The 19,787-nt window shown below is 31.6% G+C and overlaps 1 protein-coding gene across 7 annotated transcripts in view; it reads left to right on the top strand.

Annotated features, from left to right (window-relative positions):
• Orc4 (origin recognition complex subunit 4) overlaps positions 1-19,787 on the top strand; it is an 80,499-nt gene that overhangs the window by 47,886 nt on the left and 12,826 nt on the right. For all 7 annotated transcript variants that reach the window (XM_047547396.1, XM_047547397.1, XM_047547394.1 and 4 more), the window contains exons 5-8: positions 4,334-4,409; positions 4,825-4,910; positions 13,722-13,770; positions 15,531-15,682. In XM_047547396.1, coding sequence (XP_047403352.1) covers positions 4,334-4,409; positions 4,825-4,910; positions 13,722-13,770; positions 15,531-15,682 — 363 coding nt within the window. The remainder of the gene's footprint in view (positions 1-4,333; positions 4,410-4,824; positions 4,911-13,721; positions 13,771-15,530; positions 15,683-19,787) is intronic.

Below are 19,787 nucleotides of genomic sequence, written 5' to 3'. Positions count from 1 at the left end.
TGTGATTCATTTTTCATTTATTTTTTATGAAAGGTATGAGCTCTGTATCTTATTTGTTTTTTATTTTTGCATTTGACTCTCTAGTTGGAGGGGAAAAAAAACTATCTTTTCTTCATCAAATTGCCTTTGCTTCTTTGTCAAAGATCAATTGTCTTCCTGTAGGTCTGTTTCTGGGGCTTTTTATTTCCTTGATCTGTTGGATATGTTCAATTTGTTGTTTTTGCCACTGTCTTCATTACCAGAGTGTTTTGTTTTTAATTCTTTTTAGATATACATGACAGTAGAGTGTATTCTGACATGTTATATATATAAGGAGTATAACATTTTCTAATTACCATGGTTTTTATAGTCAACTTTGAAATTAAGTACTCTAAATCTTGTGATTTTGCTCATCTTCAGTATTGTGTCAGCTGTTCTGGGTGCTTTGTATTTCCATATTGTGTGTAGAATCAATTTGTCAGTATCCATAAAATACTAGGACTCTCTGTATTGAATTGCTGGTGTTTTATGTTTAACCTGTAGATTGCATTGGTTAGGAACGGACATTTAACTATACTGTTTTCCCTTTCATGAATAAGAAGTATCTTTTTATTTATTTAGATATTTCTTTTTTAAATTTTTTTTTTACTTTTTATTGTATTTATTATTTTATGTATTCATTTTCCTATCCCCACTGTCCCATCCCTCCCTTCACTCCCCTCTGTATAATCCAAAGTTAGCTAGATATTTCATCAGTTTTTGTGTTCCTTATATTGATCTTATATATATTTTCTTAGATTTATACCACAGTAGTTTTTTGGTGGTAATGAGAATTGTGTTTTTAAATCGCTTTTTCCAGTAAAATTCAAAATTTCTTGTTGCTAACATATTAGCAAATAACTGGCTTTTGTTTATCATATCCTGCAACCTTGTTACAATTGCTTGTCTGAGGTTTTTTATGCACTGTAGAAATTTTTCTTTTTTAGTTAGACAGTCATGTTATCTATAAGCAAAGATAATTCTAATTCTTCCTTTCCTATCTATAACTTTTATTTCCTTTACTTTTTATTTCCTAAGTCATTCATCAACTGTGTTTAAGACTTGATAATAAGATTTAACTAGTATACTGTATACTCTTAATAAGAATTTAAGGCTGTTTTCACTAATGAATGCCATCCTACTATTTTTTAATATTATTTTTCATTTCTTCTTGTTTCTCACTATTAAATTATCAATTATTAAGCCTTTCTTCTCATTTATCTGCTTTTTTTCATCTTTTTCTTCCTCTCCCTCAATATTCTACCATATGACCAACGTGATTTCCTATACTAAGAGTTGTCTTGTTGCTCCTCATAATTCCATATTAGTTTTCTAATGATCCTTCTTATCTAGTTCCTTATCATGTACTTTCTTAGTTTATTCTGTTGAAGTAGCATTTATTTCATAAAGTATACATTTTTAGTAGTAATTAATCTTTTTCATCCACTTGATATTCCCTTTCTTTCACATGATAGCATCTTTTTATAAATCCCTATTAGGTTTATTCCATATGCTTAAGTTTAAAGGAGACAGTTTTATTTAGTAGGATTTATCAGTCAATAAAATGGATAGATTATTCTTGATCATAGTAACAGTTTATCTAGTAGTTGCTTCTTCTTAAACCAGAGAGCCTTGATCTCATGCCGTGAAGTCCATTTATCCAGTAAAACTTAATGAAAATCTGGAAGAATCCCTTACCTGGTACTTCATTTTGGTGTAGTTTAGTTTATTTGTGCTGCACTTCAATATTGAGAGGTTGAAGAAAGGAGGAACATTGTTTGACTTGAACTGCTTTTATAATTTGTTGTGTGGGGAAGGTATCCTGAGATACAAAAATAATTGAATCAATTTTAGATACAGTATTATCAGACAAGAAGAATTAATGGAGTAATTACACAAATTCACATTTTAAAATAAGATCATAGTATATTTAAAAGTGTCTGTGTCCCAACTGAGATACAAATATGCATAATCTATAGTTAATTGAAAAAGATAAGAGATGGAGTGATTTCTTGTCTTACAGAGTTTATTTTAAAATGTAGGCATTGTTCCAGCTGACAGTTTGAGCCTGAAAGTACTCTTCTACATAGCATTTACTATAGATGAACTTGGGAGATGATCCAATAGGATGATTCTTCTTGTTGTGTAACAAGTCTTATATACTTTGTTATGTTAGTATTTGGAAATAGTAGTAGTTGAGCATAAAAATACTTACATGTTAGCATGTCTAAGAGAATTATCCAGGTGTGTTTGTGAAATTAATTTTCTAAAAAGTACTTTTTTCTACAAAGGATATGGAAAGGAGTTAACCAAATGGTTATGTTTATCAGTGTTGTATTAATAACATACTAAATATTTTTATTGTATATGGTAGTTTAAATTATTTGAAAAGATGACAGTGTATCTGGGGAAAAAACTGACTTACACAGTTGATTCCTAACTAATTACAGAATAAATTTCTGAAAAATTCAAATTGGAACTAAAAGTATTACTTGAAGATGTATTTGTTAATGCATTTATCATTTTAGACCATACACATACTCTGTAATGACAGTAGTGGGCAGATAGAGGCAAATAATAACTTGGTATTTAAAGTAGGCATAGTAGAAAAAGTCCTATAACTCTTTATACATATGTACAATGAAGAGATTGTTAATATGTATTATTACATTCTGCAAAGGATTTGAAATGGTTTTCAGTAATTTGTCAAAAGATTAAAGAAAATGATTTACAAATTAAAGTCAGAGTCAAGAAAAAATACAAGTAAAATACCTGACAAAGGGGAAAGAACCCAATGACATACTTAAAAAAACATGATGATAGCAGTATTTTGATGGAGCATATTTGTTGTCCAGGGTTGTGCTCTTGTGATAGGGTCTGACCTGATCCAAAGGCAAAGAAATATCATTTTGCCTCAGTTCTTCATTGTAATTTCTTAACTGGGATACTACTAGTAGCTGTGACAGTTGATAACTTGAGATTGTTCCCTTATAAGAAGACCTAGCCCACTTGTGATCTAAAGTAGAATTACCCATAGTCTAAAAATCATACAAAAATGACAATAGTAGTATGTTTAATAACCTAATATAAAACCTAGAAGTTTAAAATGAGGATGTTTGCTGCTGCTTTTGCACAAAGAGACAAATAAGAGTAGGATGTTGCCAGTGCAAGTAGTTTTAATAAATTCGTTTTTAAAAATAGTTTTCCAGTTGCCCAACTGCCTTTCTTAAATAATTTTTGTCTCCCTAAATTTTGATTTCATCTGTAATAGTTTATTTGTATATTCTTCTTTTCCTGAATCATTTGTTTTGTGATAGTATTCTTCTAATATTCCTTCAACTTTCTTTTTCCTTTTGAAAGTTTCATTTTTCTTAGTTCTGTTTATTTTCAAATTTTAATAAATATATGCAATGATAATATGAAGAGATGTCTATGATATGGCAGTATAAGAGTGATACTATGGCTCAAGTAAAAAGAAGTATAAATAGGTGGCAAAGAAACCTTTAATTATGAAAATGCGAAACTTTATAATTGGATGCTTTAAGACAATAAAACACTATATGACTATAAATGTATCTAATAGTAATTTCTATTGGCATTGGTTATTAGTAATAATGTTTCATTGTAACCTTTAAGTTTCTTTAATAAGGACTGTCTTTGTCCTTGGTGACTAACAGAATATTTCTTTTTCAATTAATTTACTGATATTTCTCACTTTCTTTTTATGATATCATACAAAGTAGTTCACAGTATTCCACAGTAATTGACATATTGGGAGTAGAGTTTTTTTTATAGTCATTTAATATTGTTCTGGTAAGTATTTTTCAGTAGCTTTTGACTGGTTTTTTTCTATACTTAGAATAAGTGTTAAACATAAAATGTAGTAAGACATGAAGTTCATAAGGGACTATAGTTTACTGTGACATGTGGAAAAATATTTCTTTTAAAATTTTAGGGTTGGAATAGGATATAGCTCAGTTGGTCGAGCACTTGCCTTCCTGTGTGAGGCCCTGAGTTTAATCCCCAAGACCCAGAACAAAATACGTTTTGTTTTTAATATTAGAAGTTGTTTCTAAACTTTTATTGGAAGTTTGTGTAGATAATTGAACAATGCACTATCAGTTCTTGCTCTAGTATCTTAAGAAGAGTCAGACGTGAGGTTCTAGTTCAACTTGCTATCAAAAATATTTGAAAATTTGGTAATTACAATTTGTTTATATCCTGTTCCCCCCATTCATGATTTTAAAGGGGACATTGGCTTCTTCTTATCTCTTCCTAGTATTAAATATTTTATTAACTTTTCAATTTTTTTTAGTTAATAAATCATGCTTTGAAAGAACTCATGGATATAGAAGTGGTGAGTGAAAATATATTACAAGTTCACCTAAATGGTAAGTAGGCCATCAGTTTGAATGGAAAATGATATAAACCACAGGGTTCTTTATCTTGTGAAACTAAATTAATTTGTGTGCTTTAAATCTGCAATTATATTTTTAAATCTAAATTCATATTTAATAGCCTTGAACAAACCATACACAATGTAGAAATTAAAAATTGATCATTATGAAGGCACTTATGGACTCTGTTTTTTGTCTTTATTTTTCTAAATAATGGTATCCTCAAGGAAGTCTGTTTATTGACAATACCAAATGTCTTTATTGCTGTTTTTTAAAAATGACAATGCAAACTAACAGAATTTATTTTCTTTCTAATTAATTTTTTTAAAGTATTAGAAAATTTATTTGGGTAATAATCTGTGTCAAATACATATTTTGATTTAGTACTTTTAATTGGGATATTTTTCAGGACTGCTGCAGATCAATGATAAAATTGCTCTGAAGGAAATCACAAGGCAGTTAAGTCTGGAAAATGTAGTTGGAGATAAAGTTTTTGTAAGTATTGTATATTTTATTAAATGAACTTCAAAGCAAAGTGTCCAACATAGATACTTTTATATTTCTGGAAGGTTAGGAGAGGGTTTCAGAGATTTAAGTTAAAATATGGAAGACTCTTGTCAAAAAATATACAGTGTATTAGGATACATTTAGTTATCAAACCTTTATATTTGGATTTTTATCGTAGATTGTACTAGTTCTAAAATAGCTAAGAAATCCATATTTCTGTACCTATTCCCTAAGTTTATTCCTTTTCAGATAAGTACTTTCTATCCTTAGAGAGAAATTAATATTAATCTATTAAATAGCAGTTTATTTGTAATCTTCTGACTAGTGTAGTATGGGCATAGTGAAAACTTCTGAATTTAAAGCTACGATAATTATTTCTGACTCTTGCTTTACTACCTTAAATCTCTAGTGATCTTGGACTGATGAGTGTATCTGAATTTTAGATCCTTCATATGTGGCACATACTTCACAAGGTTATTCTAAAGAATAAAGGAAACATTAAACTTAATTTAGATTAAACGTTACTTTTCTGTTTGCAAATATGCTATACAAATGTCAGTTATCTCTTACTATTTAATTTGCAGATATTTATCCATAACTCAATTATCATACAGCATGCAGTCTCAGGACAGTGAGCATCACTAATTTAAAGTCACTGCTCTTAAATGTTTTCACAATTATAAATTTTTTACTGTCGGCTATTTTATGGACCTAGGAAAAAAGGATTAATTTGAGACCTTCCTTTCATGAGGAAATTACCTATCCTTACACTGCATATGCAGTTGTAATTGGGCACTAATATTCCAAGTTCATTTTCTGATGACTGGTGATCATGCAGTGCTGTCACTGTATTCTCATAGCTATGTATTCTCTGCTGCAGTGACATGACCATAGTTGTGTAAGCATTTAGGAATTTCTTTTCTTTAATTACTATCTATAAAAATCTGAGCCAACCATATGCTTTCCTTTCGTATTTTGCAGATCTTTGAAGTACAAGTTCATAATGCTCCGTCAATAAATACAATGTTCTACCTCCTGTTTAGAATGTAATGCCTGAGCTAGTGACCTACTACTTGGTCAGAGGGAGTTCTTCTTATGTAGGCTCATTTTGACTTTTTGTTTCCAGTTGATCTGAATAGGTGTTTCTGACATTCCTAAATGGATATATTCATACTGGATATTCGTACCCAGTCAACCCTTGGTAGCTATAGGCTCTGCATATGCATTTGCAGCCTACTATAGATTGAAAATATTCAAGAAAAAAAAAGTGTATCTCTACTGAATCGGTAGACTGTTTTCCCTTGGCATAACAGTATAGTATAATAACTATTTATGTATCATTACATTGTACTATATGTTAAAACTAATGTAGAAAAAATGTAAAGTATAGGAGAGGATGTACATAATTGATAAGTAAATATTATGCTGCTTTATGTAAGAGACTTCAAAATCCATAGATTTTGCTTTTCATGGTGGGGTTCTAGAGCCAGTCCTCCAGAGATAGCTATAGAGAAATTACTAGTTTAACTCCTTCATTTATTAGATGAATATTTGGCACTCAGAAAGCATATAGTATGCCAAAAGTCATAAAATAAATGCTAGAGTTTGAACATTTGACTCCTAAGTCACTTGAACTCAATCCAGAGCAGTTCTGTTTTGATATAGTAAACACATGCATAAATATGTTGTGCATATATTCATACATATTTATATAAATATGCATACATTCATACATATTTGTATATAAAATATGTATAAAATACAACATTTTTTATTTCACAAATATTGTATATCATTTACATATTAAAATATTTGTATATAAGCATATAAAATATGTATATTTTCTTAAGTATGTTTGTACTTTATCTGGTTTTTTTAATACAGAAAAGCCAAAAGACATGTCATCTTTGAGTAATTTTGACCACTGATTTTCTAAATTATTGTATCCTAGAACCTTTGTTGTATTATGGAACAACACCTTATTGTACCTCTTATTGTACCATGGAAGTAGTATTCTTATAATAGCCTTTGATCATCACAATCTGTATAAGTTCTTAAAAACCGATTATGCTGTTTTATATCAGATGTTTCCGTTGGGAAGCTAACAAGTGGGTTTCTTTTCTTTTTATTACATGTCCTCAGACTTAAAGTTGACTATTTCTTGAAAAAGTCTGATGAAATAAAAATTTATGACTTTAATAAAAAACATTTGAATCTGGAACATCTGGATAATGCATCTGCTACGCTATTAGATTTCATCCAGAATATAAGTTGCATTCAGAAATACTTTGGCTATATTCCAAGGAAACATAGACAATTTTGATGTGATAAATACAATTTTGTCAGTATGCTCTTGAATAGACAAACACTGTTACAGTATCTAATATTTTCCTTTGGAGGCAACCCTCTAGTTCTATGTTTCTTATTAACATAATTGTGGAAGTTAATGGGTTTTACCTTGACATTTCCATGCATGCCTGTATTGTGTATTGGTTGTGTCCTTCTTCCTTTCTACCCTCTTTTACTCTGTTGCTTCTCCCCTCTTTCCCCCCAACCACCTTCCCATTCCCTAATAGTCACTCTTTATTTTGTATTTTTAAGTTTACATGTATGAGAGAAAATATATACTACTTTTCTGTGCCTGGCTCACTTCACTTAATGTAATGTCCTACAGTTCATTCATTTTGCTGCACATGACAGGAATTCATTCTTCTTCTTGTTCTTTCTCCATTATGTATATATACAACATTTTCTTCATTCATCTGTTGACTGGCACCTAGGCCATTGTGAATAGTGCTGCAGTAAATATGGGTTATACAAGTATCTCTTCTGTATACTGGCTTCATTCCTTCAGATATATACTTAGGATATATACTGTGACTTCATAGTGGCTATGTTAATTTACATTCCCATCAGTAAGGTACAAGAGTTCCTTCTTCCCCACAGCTCTTCAAGTACTTGTTATTTTTTTAAAATAATAGTTATTCTGATTAGGGTGAGGTGGGCTCTCAATATAATTTTGATTTACATTTAAATGATGGCTAAATATTTTGAGCAGTTTTCATATATTTACTGGCCATTTACATTTTCTTCTTTTGAGAAGTGTCTTCAAATCATTTGTTCATTTATTGATTGGATTATTTGTTTTTAGAGTTTATTTTTGGGTGTCAATCCTCTATCAGATAAATAGCAGATATGTTTGCCAATTCTATAGGTTGTCTTTTTCACTCTGTTCGTTGTTACCTTTTCTGTGTAAAATGTTTTATATGATGTATTTCTTAGTTCTGCTTTTGTCTCCTGTGCTATTCAGTCCTATTCAGTCCTATTCAGGATATCACTGCCTATGCCAATATTTTGAAGTGTTTCCCATATGTTTTCTTCATAGCTTCGAATTTTCAGGTCTTTGATTCATTTTGAGTTGATTTTTGTTTGTTTTGTTTTTTGGTTTTTGTACAGGATGAGAGATGGGGGTCTGGTTTCAGTCTTCTGTAGATCTCCAGTTTTCCTAGCGTCATTTGTTGAAGAGACTTTTCCAATTTATGTTTTTTATCACCTTTGTTGAAATGTAGACAAGCTAGTTCATTTGTGGGTCCTTTATTCCTTATTACTAGTGAATATGCCTGTTTTTTTTTGCCTTAGGATATCTCTGTAGTATATTTTGGAGTAGGTATTGTAATGACTTTAGCCATCTTCTTTTTTCAGGATTGCTTTGGCTATTTGGGGTATTTTGTACTTAATATGAATTAAGTATTGTTCTTTCTAGTTCTGTAAAGAAAGCCAATGATTTTCATGACTTTCTGTAGATCATTTTGGGTGATATGACTATTTTAACAATATTAATTCTCCCAGTTCATGAGCATGGGTGCTTTCTCCACCTCCTAGTATCCTCTTCATTTTCTTTCTTCAGTGTTTCAGAGGTCTTTTACCTTCTCAGTGAGGTTTGCTCCTAGATTATATTTAATTTTTTGAGTCTCATTAATGGGATTGCTTTCCTGAATTCTTTCTCAGCAAGTTTATTAGTGGTATACATAAAAGCTACCGACATTCATGTTGATTTTTATATCTTGTTACTTTTTACTTAATTTCTTTATCAGTTATAAAAAGCCTTTTGGTGGAGTCTTTAGAGTTTTTTAGTATAGAATCCTATCACCAGCAAACAGGGTTCATTAGACTTCCTCCTTTCCTACTCTTATTCCTTTTCTTTCTTTTTCTTACCTAATTGCTCTGGCCAAAATTTCTAGTACTGTATTGAATAAGAGCACTGAAACTGAACATTCTTGTCTTGTTCCTGATCTTATTGAAAATGCTTTCAGTTTTTTTTCCATTTGGTGTGATGATGTTGGCTGTGGCTTTATCATAAATACCCTTTACTATGATCCTACTATACCTAATTTATTCGGGGCTTTTATCATGATGTTGAATTTTATCAAAGGTGTCTTCTGTGTATATCAAGATGGTCATGTGCTTTTTATCTTTGATTTCAGTTTATTTACTGTATTACATTTATTGATTTGCATGTGTTGAACCATCCTTGGAATGAAACCAGCTTGTGGTGTGTTATCTTTTTAATAGATGCTGAATTCAATTTGCAAGTATGTTATTGAGAATTTTTGCACCATTGTTCATCAGGAATATTGGTCTCTAGCGTTCTTTCGTTGTTGTATTCTTATCAGCTTTGGGTAGCAGGATGCTATTGGCTTTGTAAATGAGTTTGAAAAGGATCTTTCCCTTTCTATTTTATGTAATAAAGGAGCATTGGTGTTCTTAAACGTCTGGTAGGTGAATTTATTTGGTCCTGTGATTTTCTTTGTTGATAAGCTTATTACTACTTTAATTTTGTTGCTTTTATTGATATATTTAAATTTTTTTAATATCCTCTTGGTTCAGTTTTGTTAGTCTGTTGTGTCCAGAAATTTATCCATTTCTTAATACATTTTCCGAATTATTGACCTATAAGTTTTCAAAATATTCCCTAGTGATGCTTTGAATTTTTTTTTAATTTTTCTTTTTTAAGTTGTAGGTGGGCACACATCTTTATTTTATTTTTATGTGGTGCTGAGGATCAAACCCAGGGCCTCACGCATGCCAGGCGAGCGCTCTACCATTGAACCACAGTCCCAGCCCTATTCTTTGAATTTCAGTGTTGCTTGTTGCAATGTCTCTTTTTTTTTTACCTCTACTTTTATTTATTTGGCTTTTTTCTGTCCTTTGGTTACTTTAGCTCAAGGTTAATCAGTTTTGTTTATCTTTTCAAAGAACCAACTCTTATTTTTATAGAACCTTGCTTTGTTTTTTTTTTTTGTTGTTGTTGTTTGTTTCATTTATTCTTGCACTGATCATTATTATATCTTGCCATCTGATTGGGGTTTGTTTTATTCTTGTTTTTCTGAGACCTTGAGGTACATCATCATTTGCGGTATTTCAGGTTTCTTTGATGTAAGCATTCACTGATATAAATTTTGCTCTTAATACTGCTTTTGGTATATCCCACAAATTCTAATATGTTATGCTTCTGTTTTCATTTCATTCTAGGAAATTCTTCATTTCTCCCAACTTCTGCAATGGATCACTGATCATTTAAAAGTGTTTTGTTTGATCTCCTTAATTTCTGTAGTTCTTGCTGTTGATTTTTAGTTTCATTCCATTGTGATCTAATAAGATGCAAGAAATTTCAGTTTTTTCAAATTTGTTAAGAATTGAAGTGGCCTAACATGATCTATTTTAGAAAAAGTTCCATGTAAGTATGGAAAGAATGTATTCTGCAACTTTTATATAGAATATTCATTAGATACCTTTTAAATCCATTTGATCTATGATATAATTTAAATCTGATGTTTCTCATTGATTTTTTTTTTGCTTGAGTGATTTATTGGTTAAGTGTGGGTTATTGAAGTCACCCACTAATACTGTGTTCGGACCTATCTGTCCCTTTAATGTTTAATAGTATTTGTTTTATAAATTTGGGTGTTCTACTGTTCAGTGCATATGTTTTTATAATCATCATATCTTCTTGATGGAATTGTTGCCTTGATCAGTATGTAATTATTGACCTTGTTTTTCTCTTCTAATTGATTTTGTCTCTATTTTGTTATATATATAGTATAGCTTCTCCTTCTTTTAAGATTCCATTTACTGGGAATATTATTTTCCATATTTTTACTTTTATTCTATGTATGTCTTTCCAAGTGAGGTGAGTTTCTTTAGTATTCTGTTGAATCTTGTTTTTTAATCTTGTCAGCCAGTTTGTACCTTTTACTTTGTGAATTAAAACTATGTATATTCAGGGTTATTATCAAAAGGAATATAGTTTTTCCTGTCGTTTTGTTGATTTTCTTTGGGTGTTCTGAATAGTCCGTGTTCATTTGTTCCTCCTTATTCATTTAGACATTTGACTATTTACCAAAATGATGTTTGATTCTTTCTTATTTCTCATTTGTATTCTTCTAGGGAGATTTAGTCTTTCCTGTGCTGTCATGATTATGTTTGTCTCTCTCTTTTGGATTTAAGGGTTCCTTTAAGTATCTTCTATAATGCAGGTCTGGGAGTCATGTATTCCCTTACTTTGTGCTTATCTAAAGATCTTTATTTTTGTTTTGATTCTGAAGCATAGCCTTGCCTTGTTACAGTAATCTTGGTCATTTGTTTTGTTTTGTTTTTTTCAGGCCTTAAAATAGATCATTCCATACCCTCCTGGCCTTTAGATTTTCTGCTGAGAAATCTGTTAATGCCAACAGGTTTGCATTTACATGTGATTCAACATTTCTCTCTTGCAGCTTTTAATAGTCTTTCTTTCTTCTATAATTTTGACACTATAACCTCTTGGAGAAGTCCTTTTCTGGTCATGTTTATTTAAGGTTCTAAATACCTCTTGTACCTGAATGTCCATGTCTTCTCCAAGATTTGAGAAAGTTTTTGTTATTATTTCATTGAACAGGCTATCTGTTCCCTCTGCATAATTACTCTCTTACACTGATTATGCAGACTTAATATTTTAATGTTGTTTCTTTTTTCTGTTGGTGTCTGAATGTAACATTTTAATAATTTTCTTTAAGCTGTTTGATCAGATTTCTTCTGCTTTATCTAATCTGTTTTTGGTGCATTCAACTAAGTTTTTATTTGACTTACCAAACTTTTCATTTTCAAGACTTCTTATTTGATTCCTTTTCAAAATCTTTTTTGAAATGCTCATTCCATATACTGCATTGTCTTCCTTAATTTATTCAACTATTTGTAGTCTCTTAGATTTCATTGAACCTTTTGAAAGTCATTCTTTTGAATTCTTTTTCCAGCATTTCATCCACTTCAGTATCTTTGGAGTCTTTTTCTATGTAGTTTTGAACTTTAGGAGGTCTTATGTTATGTCTTGTTTTTTCTGTTTCTCTTGTTTCTATGTTGAGATCTGCACATCTGCTGGGATGAATGTATCTTCCACCTTCATGTGAAGTCCTTAGTAAATAGCCTTGCTCCTAATGATGTGTCATGGTTATTGGTTTGTTGTGTAATGTTGAGTATAATTCCATCTGGATTTCATAGTGTAGTCTCTTTGGCTTCTTTGGCTGATTAATGGATTCTGGCAGTATGTACTATGTTGGAGCCTGAGAGACCTACTTTCTCTGTTGAGAAACCACAAGAACATGGTTTCTTTGGTGGTTCAGGCAGGTTTGGTCCAGACAACAAAGAAAATGGGGTCCACCCTCTGTGGTTATTTTAACAATGGGCATTTAGGCCCCTATCAGGTGATGTGGGTTTCCTCAGGTACTACTGATACTGGTTTCATTACTTGAAAACAGTTTTGATACTGGGCATTTCAGTCATTGTCAGGGATCAGAGATTTTATCCTCCCTTTAGACACTGGTATAATCCTGGTGTTTCACCAGGAGATGTGAGGGCTGAGGTCAATGCCTTACCTTCTGTGGCACTCACCTGTGATCTTGTCCTGTGCATTCTAACAGGGAGCAACTGATGCTTTGTAGATGCAGTATCTATAACAGTTGTGTTATTTATGTGTGATGTTGCTTTCAGTATGGGTATCCAGGAGCAGGCCATCAGATTCCCTCTAACCATGCCCACTTAGGGACAGATTTCTGGGAACTTCTGTCCCTACTTTTCTTGATATTGGAATATCCAACCAGAATTGAGCAGTAATTAGCTTATGACTAAAGTAAGATGCAGTTTCTCTCAGCAGAGGACCTGTCCAAAATGCCACCAAATACAAGTATCAGTCCCTCTATGCGATCTCTACTTTACAGAATCTCCTAAGTCCACATGTGGAAGCTATCTCTGCCCGCAAGGCAAGCTCTGTTGTCAATAGAGCTATGAGCTTACCAGGTTCTCTGATGGTGCCTCAGAGCTGGTAGTAGGCTGGACAACCACAGCAGAAAGCACCAGTATCTAATATTTTCATGCAAATTTATTCTGCCTTCCCTTTTGGATCTCATTAAAATTTATAGTGATTTCTTTGGCAGCGCCAACTAGAGACTTTTAGGAACCCCATGTATTTGAACAAATGGGTTTCCCACTGTATTTAGATCATAGCAAATCTGTACATTTTTTACAGATTTTATCCAAGAAAGTATAAAATTTAAAACACTACATAGTTTTTGCCATTTTCACTGCTTTGCCATCTTTGCTTTTCTATTTCATTTAAGTTTTAAATAGTTAATATAGCGACACTTGCCTGAGTCTGGGCAGTGACTCTTAATTTGCTAGAAAAGAAAGTTGTGTAGTTTCTTTATAAGTCTAAGAGTCAACCATCTTATTCTTTATTATACTACTTGTTATCTTTTTTTTGTTATTCAGGGAAGCTTTGCTGAAAACCTTTCATTTCTTCTGGAAGCTTTAAAAAAAGGTAAATACTATCACATACAGCAGTATGAAAATATTCTTGTTTTTAACTTTTACTCCTAATTATGAAGGTAATACTAAACAGAAAATGCAGAAATAGAAATTTTTTTAAAAAAATCACTGTGATCCTATAGTAGTGATTAAATCAATTAATTGGTTTCTTATTTTTATTCACTTACCACATATCCTTGATAGAGATACTTAGATAAATGTAACTTTATTCCAGGGATAAAATCATTTTACTTACCATTTTGTAATCAGTATATTTTTATCTGCATAATTTTTATGATTCTCATATGGTGTCTTATAAAGATGCTATAATTTATTAGTCACCAATAAAGGACTGTTTGTTTCTGATTTTTTTACAATTAGTAAGACATGCTTACATGATCATATATTTTCTTAGATAAATTTTAATTGGTCAAATTCTGAGTGATAAGGCACCATATTTAAAAGAAGTAACATTACCAAACTATTACCCTCTAATTGTATTTGAGAACAGTTTTCATTGTTTGCCTATATAATAGAGAAAAACAATTTTTATATCTGCCTGTATAATAGGAAAAAATTCTCTTAATCATGGGCATAATTTAGTTCTTTGATTTGTATCATTCTCTTAGTGGTGAGGCTCATCATTTCATATTTTTACTGACCACTGATATTCCCTGGTTTATGTATTTCCAGTTGGTTCTTTACTTTTTAACATGGTGGTTATTACATATTTGCCTATGGAAATTCATGTGCTTCCCCCACCCCTTTCCCTTAAGTTTGATTTGTACTTTTTAGTACAAACAAAAGATTTAAATTTTTTACATAGTTAAATTTATGTAGAATTTTTTTCTGTCTTTCAGATTATGAAAACAACAGTGTTTGCACTTAATGTATATATAATTGTCATTAATATTTTGTTTGGAATTTATTTCTGTATGCAGTGTAAAGTAAGGATCTAACTTTGAATAAACCATTTTCCTCCTTAATATATAGTACCATATTTTACCAGATACTAATTTCTGTATTATTATAGAAGTCTATTTGTAGACTTTTGAGATGTCCCTTTGGTTTGGTGCCAGTGTTAAACCACTTAAGCTATTTTATTTGTTTTATCTGTTAGAATAAATCTCGTCTTACCAGATTCTTATTTCACTTTTTTATACAGATGAAGTATTTTATTCCAAGGTAATAGTGATTCTTATACCGTGTTATAATGAGAAAAATATATCCAGAGGGTTATGAACTTTCCCTCATTGTTGAGATGTTAAAAATTGTGGTTTAAAAGAATTTAAGTTGCTTATATCAAACTTCATTGTCTAATCAGTGTTTACAGAAATTATTTCCACAGGAGAATACATTTTGCATTTTGCTTACAAGTCTCTTTCAAAGCAGTAGTTTTGTTAATTAATGACTCCCTGTATTTTAATCCCAAATTGTTTCAATTCTGTATAGGTATTGAAAAGTTTTTGCTAATTTTGTAATTATTAAAGAAGTATTACATTTACATAATTATTAAAAACTGCAGCCTTCAGTCATTTAAAAGATTTTCTTTATTTTTCATCAGTCTGCTAGTCTAGTAACTACTTGAAAGCAATAGGGTGTATCTTTGTCCTGTGAATACTTTTTTCACGTTGAATGAGTATCTATGCACTGTTAAGTGCCCGATCTAAAGTAGATTATCAGTGTTTGTTGAATTGAGTTTTAATAATAGAAATGTAGTAAATAGTTTGGAAATTTAAGAAATGTTTTTAATGTAAAAGTTCTCTGTTCTAGGTGATCGTACTAGCAGTTGCCCGGTGATCTTCATATTAGATGAATTTGATCTTTTCGCTCATCATAAAAACCAAACACTCCTCTATAATCTTTTTGACATTTCTCAGTCTGCACAGACTCCAGTTGCAGTTATTGGCCTTACATGTAGATTGGTAAGTCTTTCTGTTTTAAACAATTGATTATAATGTTCAGAAAATTTAAGCTTAATTGCTGGCACAGTCTCTATTTCTAGCTCATAGCATTGGGCATTTGAAGCCATATGTATAACCAGTATACCCATTTTTCACCAGTGGGTACATTGATCCAACGTTTTACAAGTTGAGTAAAATTACTATAATTACTACATTTGCCTATAACTAATATATTAGTTCTCCCAGTGAAATCATTGAAGGAAAAAAATACTAAAAGTATAATTTCTATAATGCTACTAAAGAGGCAGTTAAATAATCTCATCTGTTTTATAAAAATCAGTATAGCTTCCGCCATTACATTTAGATCCGCATTATATTTTGAAAATGCTTGAAATCAACTCAACATTATACTATCCCAATTTTCTAAGTATATATCTCCATAAATAGAAGAGGTTCTTTCTGTCAAACAGTTAACAGTAAAGCTTCTTTATTCCTTGAGGGATTTTAGAATGGTTTTAAGCATAGTCTTGGTGTGTGATCACTTTACTTTGTGAAGGCTGTATACACGTTGACTCTTTTGTACCTTTGGAGGCTACAGAGGTTTTTTTGTGTTTATCTCCTTACACTCTACAGTATGAAGTTTCTTTTTAAATTAAGGTGAAATGTGTATTTAAAAATCACTTTATATCTCCATGACTTTTTTCCAGCCTTATGCCCTCCATTCCTAGAAGGTTTACGTGAGACCTATTTATTTTCCTTTCCTTTAGCTCATTGTCTTTTTTAGAAAAGAGAAACTTTTTCCTGAGTTATCTTTCAAAATACTCTTTCCAATGTTGTTTTGCTGTGAAGTGGCAGTCTCTGTACCTTCTTCCCTTGTGCTCTATTATTTAGGGTGTGTTACCTCAGATTAAGACTCCTTCATAAAACATCTGGCTGCTACTCCACATATTTTTATTCCTTCTGGCCAAAAGCACCTGAGTATTAAAGGACTGAAGACAGCAGTTGCTAAAACAATAGAAAAGGAAGAAAGGCAAGAAAAGAACAACAAAATCTTGCTAAAACAAAAGAAAAGGAAGAAAGGCAAGAAAAGAACAACAAAATTTTTCTTTGGGTGGAAGTGGCAGTAGCAAATGGTTTGAGCCTTTCTTTAAAAAATGTTTTTATTAGTCGTTGATGAACGACTGAGAATGGGATGCTGAGAATCGAACCCAGTGCCTTCACATGCTAGGCAAGCACTCTACTCCTGAGCCACAACCCCAGCTCCATGGTTTGAGCCTTTGAAGGATTAAATAATAGGTTCATAGCTCCTTATCAGTGTTATCAGAGGCTTTTCTTATTCTTTATGTATAATTCTTAACTATGGTTTTTTCAAGTCTGATTGCCTTGTGTATCTTCATTTATTGGGAGAGAACAAAAGGATAGATAGAGTAGTAAGTTTACCATCAATCTACCTCTTCCGCTCTGGAACAGTTCTTGTTCTTTGTTTTTGTTTTTGTTTTCCTTTTTCTTTTATCCTCACATTGCCAACTTCTATCAATACTGTCCACCACAAAACATCTTTTTACTTCTTTTCTTGCTTTCCATTTTCAAATGTAGACTCTAAATTCTTACTTTCAGTACCTGCCTGTATAATTAATTGACTTAGAACTCCTCCTTAATAGAAAATAAATGTAGAATACCCTTTCTGTGAACACTACCTCCTTCTTTTTTAATTCTTATGCTAGCACTATACTTTTGACTGTATAAAAATATGCCAGATATTTTGTTCTCTTTCCTTCCTCCTAGTCCAATTTATTAATCTTTCCTGTCCTCCTTCCTATACTAGCCATAATCTCATTTTGATCACTTAAGTTATTTCCTCTATATCATGACTTATTAACAGCTGTTAGGAGAATCATCTGGCGAGGTATATAATTTTATATTTATAGACCTCATTACACCTTTTAAAAATGTTATTATAGAATATTTCAGCTTTATACATAGGAGAGAATACTATAATCAGACCCAATCTTCTCACTTCTTCAGATATCATGTCAGTGTTCCTATTTGGGGATAGGTAGTCCTTTTCAAATAGCATTAAGGAAGTATAATTACCCAGCTATCCCACTCCTTGGCCTATACCCAAAGGACTTAAAATCAGCATACTACAGAGATACAGCCACATCAATGTTCATTGCTGTTCAATTCACCATAGCCAGATTGTGGAACCAACCTAGATGTCCTTCAATTGATGAATAGATAAAGAAACTGTGGCATATATATACAATGGAATATTACTCCACCATAAAGAATGATAAAACTATGGCATTTGCAGGCAAATGGATGAAATTGGAGAATATCATGCTAAGTGAGATAAGCCAATCTCAAAAAACCAAAGGACGAATGATCTCGCTGATAAGCGGATGATGACATATAATGGGGGGTGGGAAGGGTTAGCGTTAGGGTTAAGGAGGGTGGCAAGAATGGAGGAAGGAAGGACTGTGTAGAGGGAAAAGAGGGGTGGGGGGGAGGAAAAAAATAACAGAATGAATCAAACAACACTACCCTATGTAAATTTATGATTACACAAATGGTATGCCTTTACTCCATGTACAGAGAAACAACATGTATCCCATTTGTTTACAATAAAAAAAAAGGAAGTATAATTTATTTACCACAGGGTTTACTTATTTAAACTATATGATTCATTGATATTTTTATATATTCATAGTTATATATTTGTCACCACAGTTTCACAGCTCCATATACTTTATCAATCACCCCATGTCCCCATTTCCTCCCGAGCACTAAGAAACCACTAATCAACTTTATATCTCCAGTAATTTGCCTATACTAGATATTTTGTGTAAATTAAATTGTATAACATAGAGTTTTTTATGGCTAGTTTATTTCACTTGTCATATATAACAATTCTTTTTGTTTTACTTTTTATTGCTGAATAATATTCTCTTGTATGGGTAAGCCACAATTTGTTCATGCGGTAGGTGTTGGACAGTTGAATTATTTACGTTTTAAAACTTAAGAATAATACCGTAAACATTCATGTATGCTTATGTGGATATGTTTTCATTTCTGTTTAAATTTTTTTTTAATTTTCCTGTTTCTTATTAACACTTATTAACTGTACATATTAATGGGATTCAGTGTAACATCTGCTCATGAATATTAGCACACACCGATCAAATCCAGCCATCCTTTTTTACCCACAAAACATCACTATTCTACTTTCAGACTGACATTTTTAGCTTCCACATGTAAGACAGAACATGTAGTATTTGTCTTTCTGTATCATTCTTTTTTCACTTAATGTCCTCCAGTTCTATCCATTATGATGCAAATAATAAGATTTCAGTTTTCTTTATGGCTAATACTCCACTGTGTATGTATACTGCATTTTCTTTATGTATTCCTCTATTGATTAGTACCCATTCTGACTCCGTAACTTAGCTATTGTGAAGAGTGCTGCAGTCAACATGGGCATGTAGGTTTCTGTGTGGTATGCTGATTTTATTTCCTTTGGAGATGGACATACCCTAAAGTAGGATTGCTGGCTCATATGGTAATTCTTTTTAATTTTTTGAGATACCTCCATACTGTTCCATAGTCATTTCTCTTTTGGTATACCTAGATCTTTTGAAAGGTGGCTGAAGTTCAGTTTTAAAAGTAGAGTTAGGAATGACAGTTTTTGCCCATCTATATTACTTAAGAAGAGAGCTTAAACTATTGTGCTTTGGGTATTTTGTATAGTTTGAATGTGTACCACCTTTGTAGAACTCTTTTCTTCATCTAAGAAAACTTTCTGTCTTTACAAGTAGTACATATTAGTTATCTTTGGTTTCTAGTATTCATTGACAGTAAATTTGATTCCTCATTTCTTCTTAAGGAAAAACATCATAAATACAAATATTTCTAAAAGTATCACTATAAAAAAGCCAAAAGAAGAGTAACTTACCAATATCATGCTGCATTCCTACCCATTTCCTCTTTTATCCTTGATTCCATCTTCCTATCACAGTAACTTAACTTCATAGGTAGTTTAACAAATGGAACTTTGCTCAGTTTATAAACATCTGTATGCTTCTTGAATCTTTGTTATACAAGACCATGAAGAAGATGTTTATGTTTT

The sequence above is a fragment of the Sciurus carolinensis genome, chromosome 3 (genome assembly GCF_902686445.1).
Source record: "Sciurus carolinensis chromosome 3, mSciCar1.2, whole genome shotgun sequence".
Classification (NCBI taxonomy): domain Eukaryota; kingdom Metazoa; phylum Chordata; class Mammalia; order Rodentia; family Sciuridae; genus Sciurus; species Sciurus carolinensis.
This window is presented reverse-complemented; position numbering and strand designations above follow the sequence as displayed.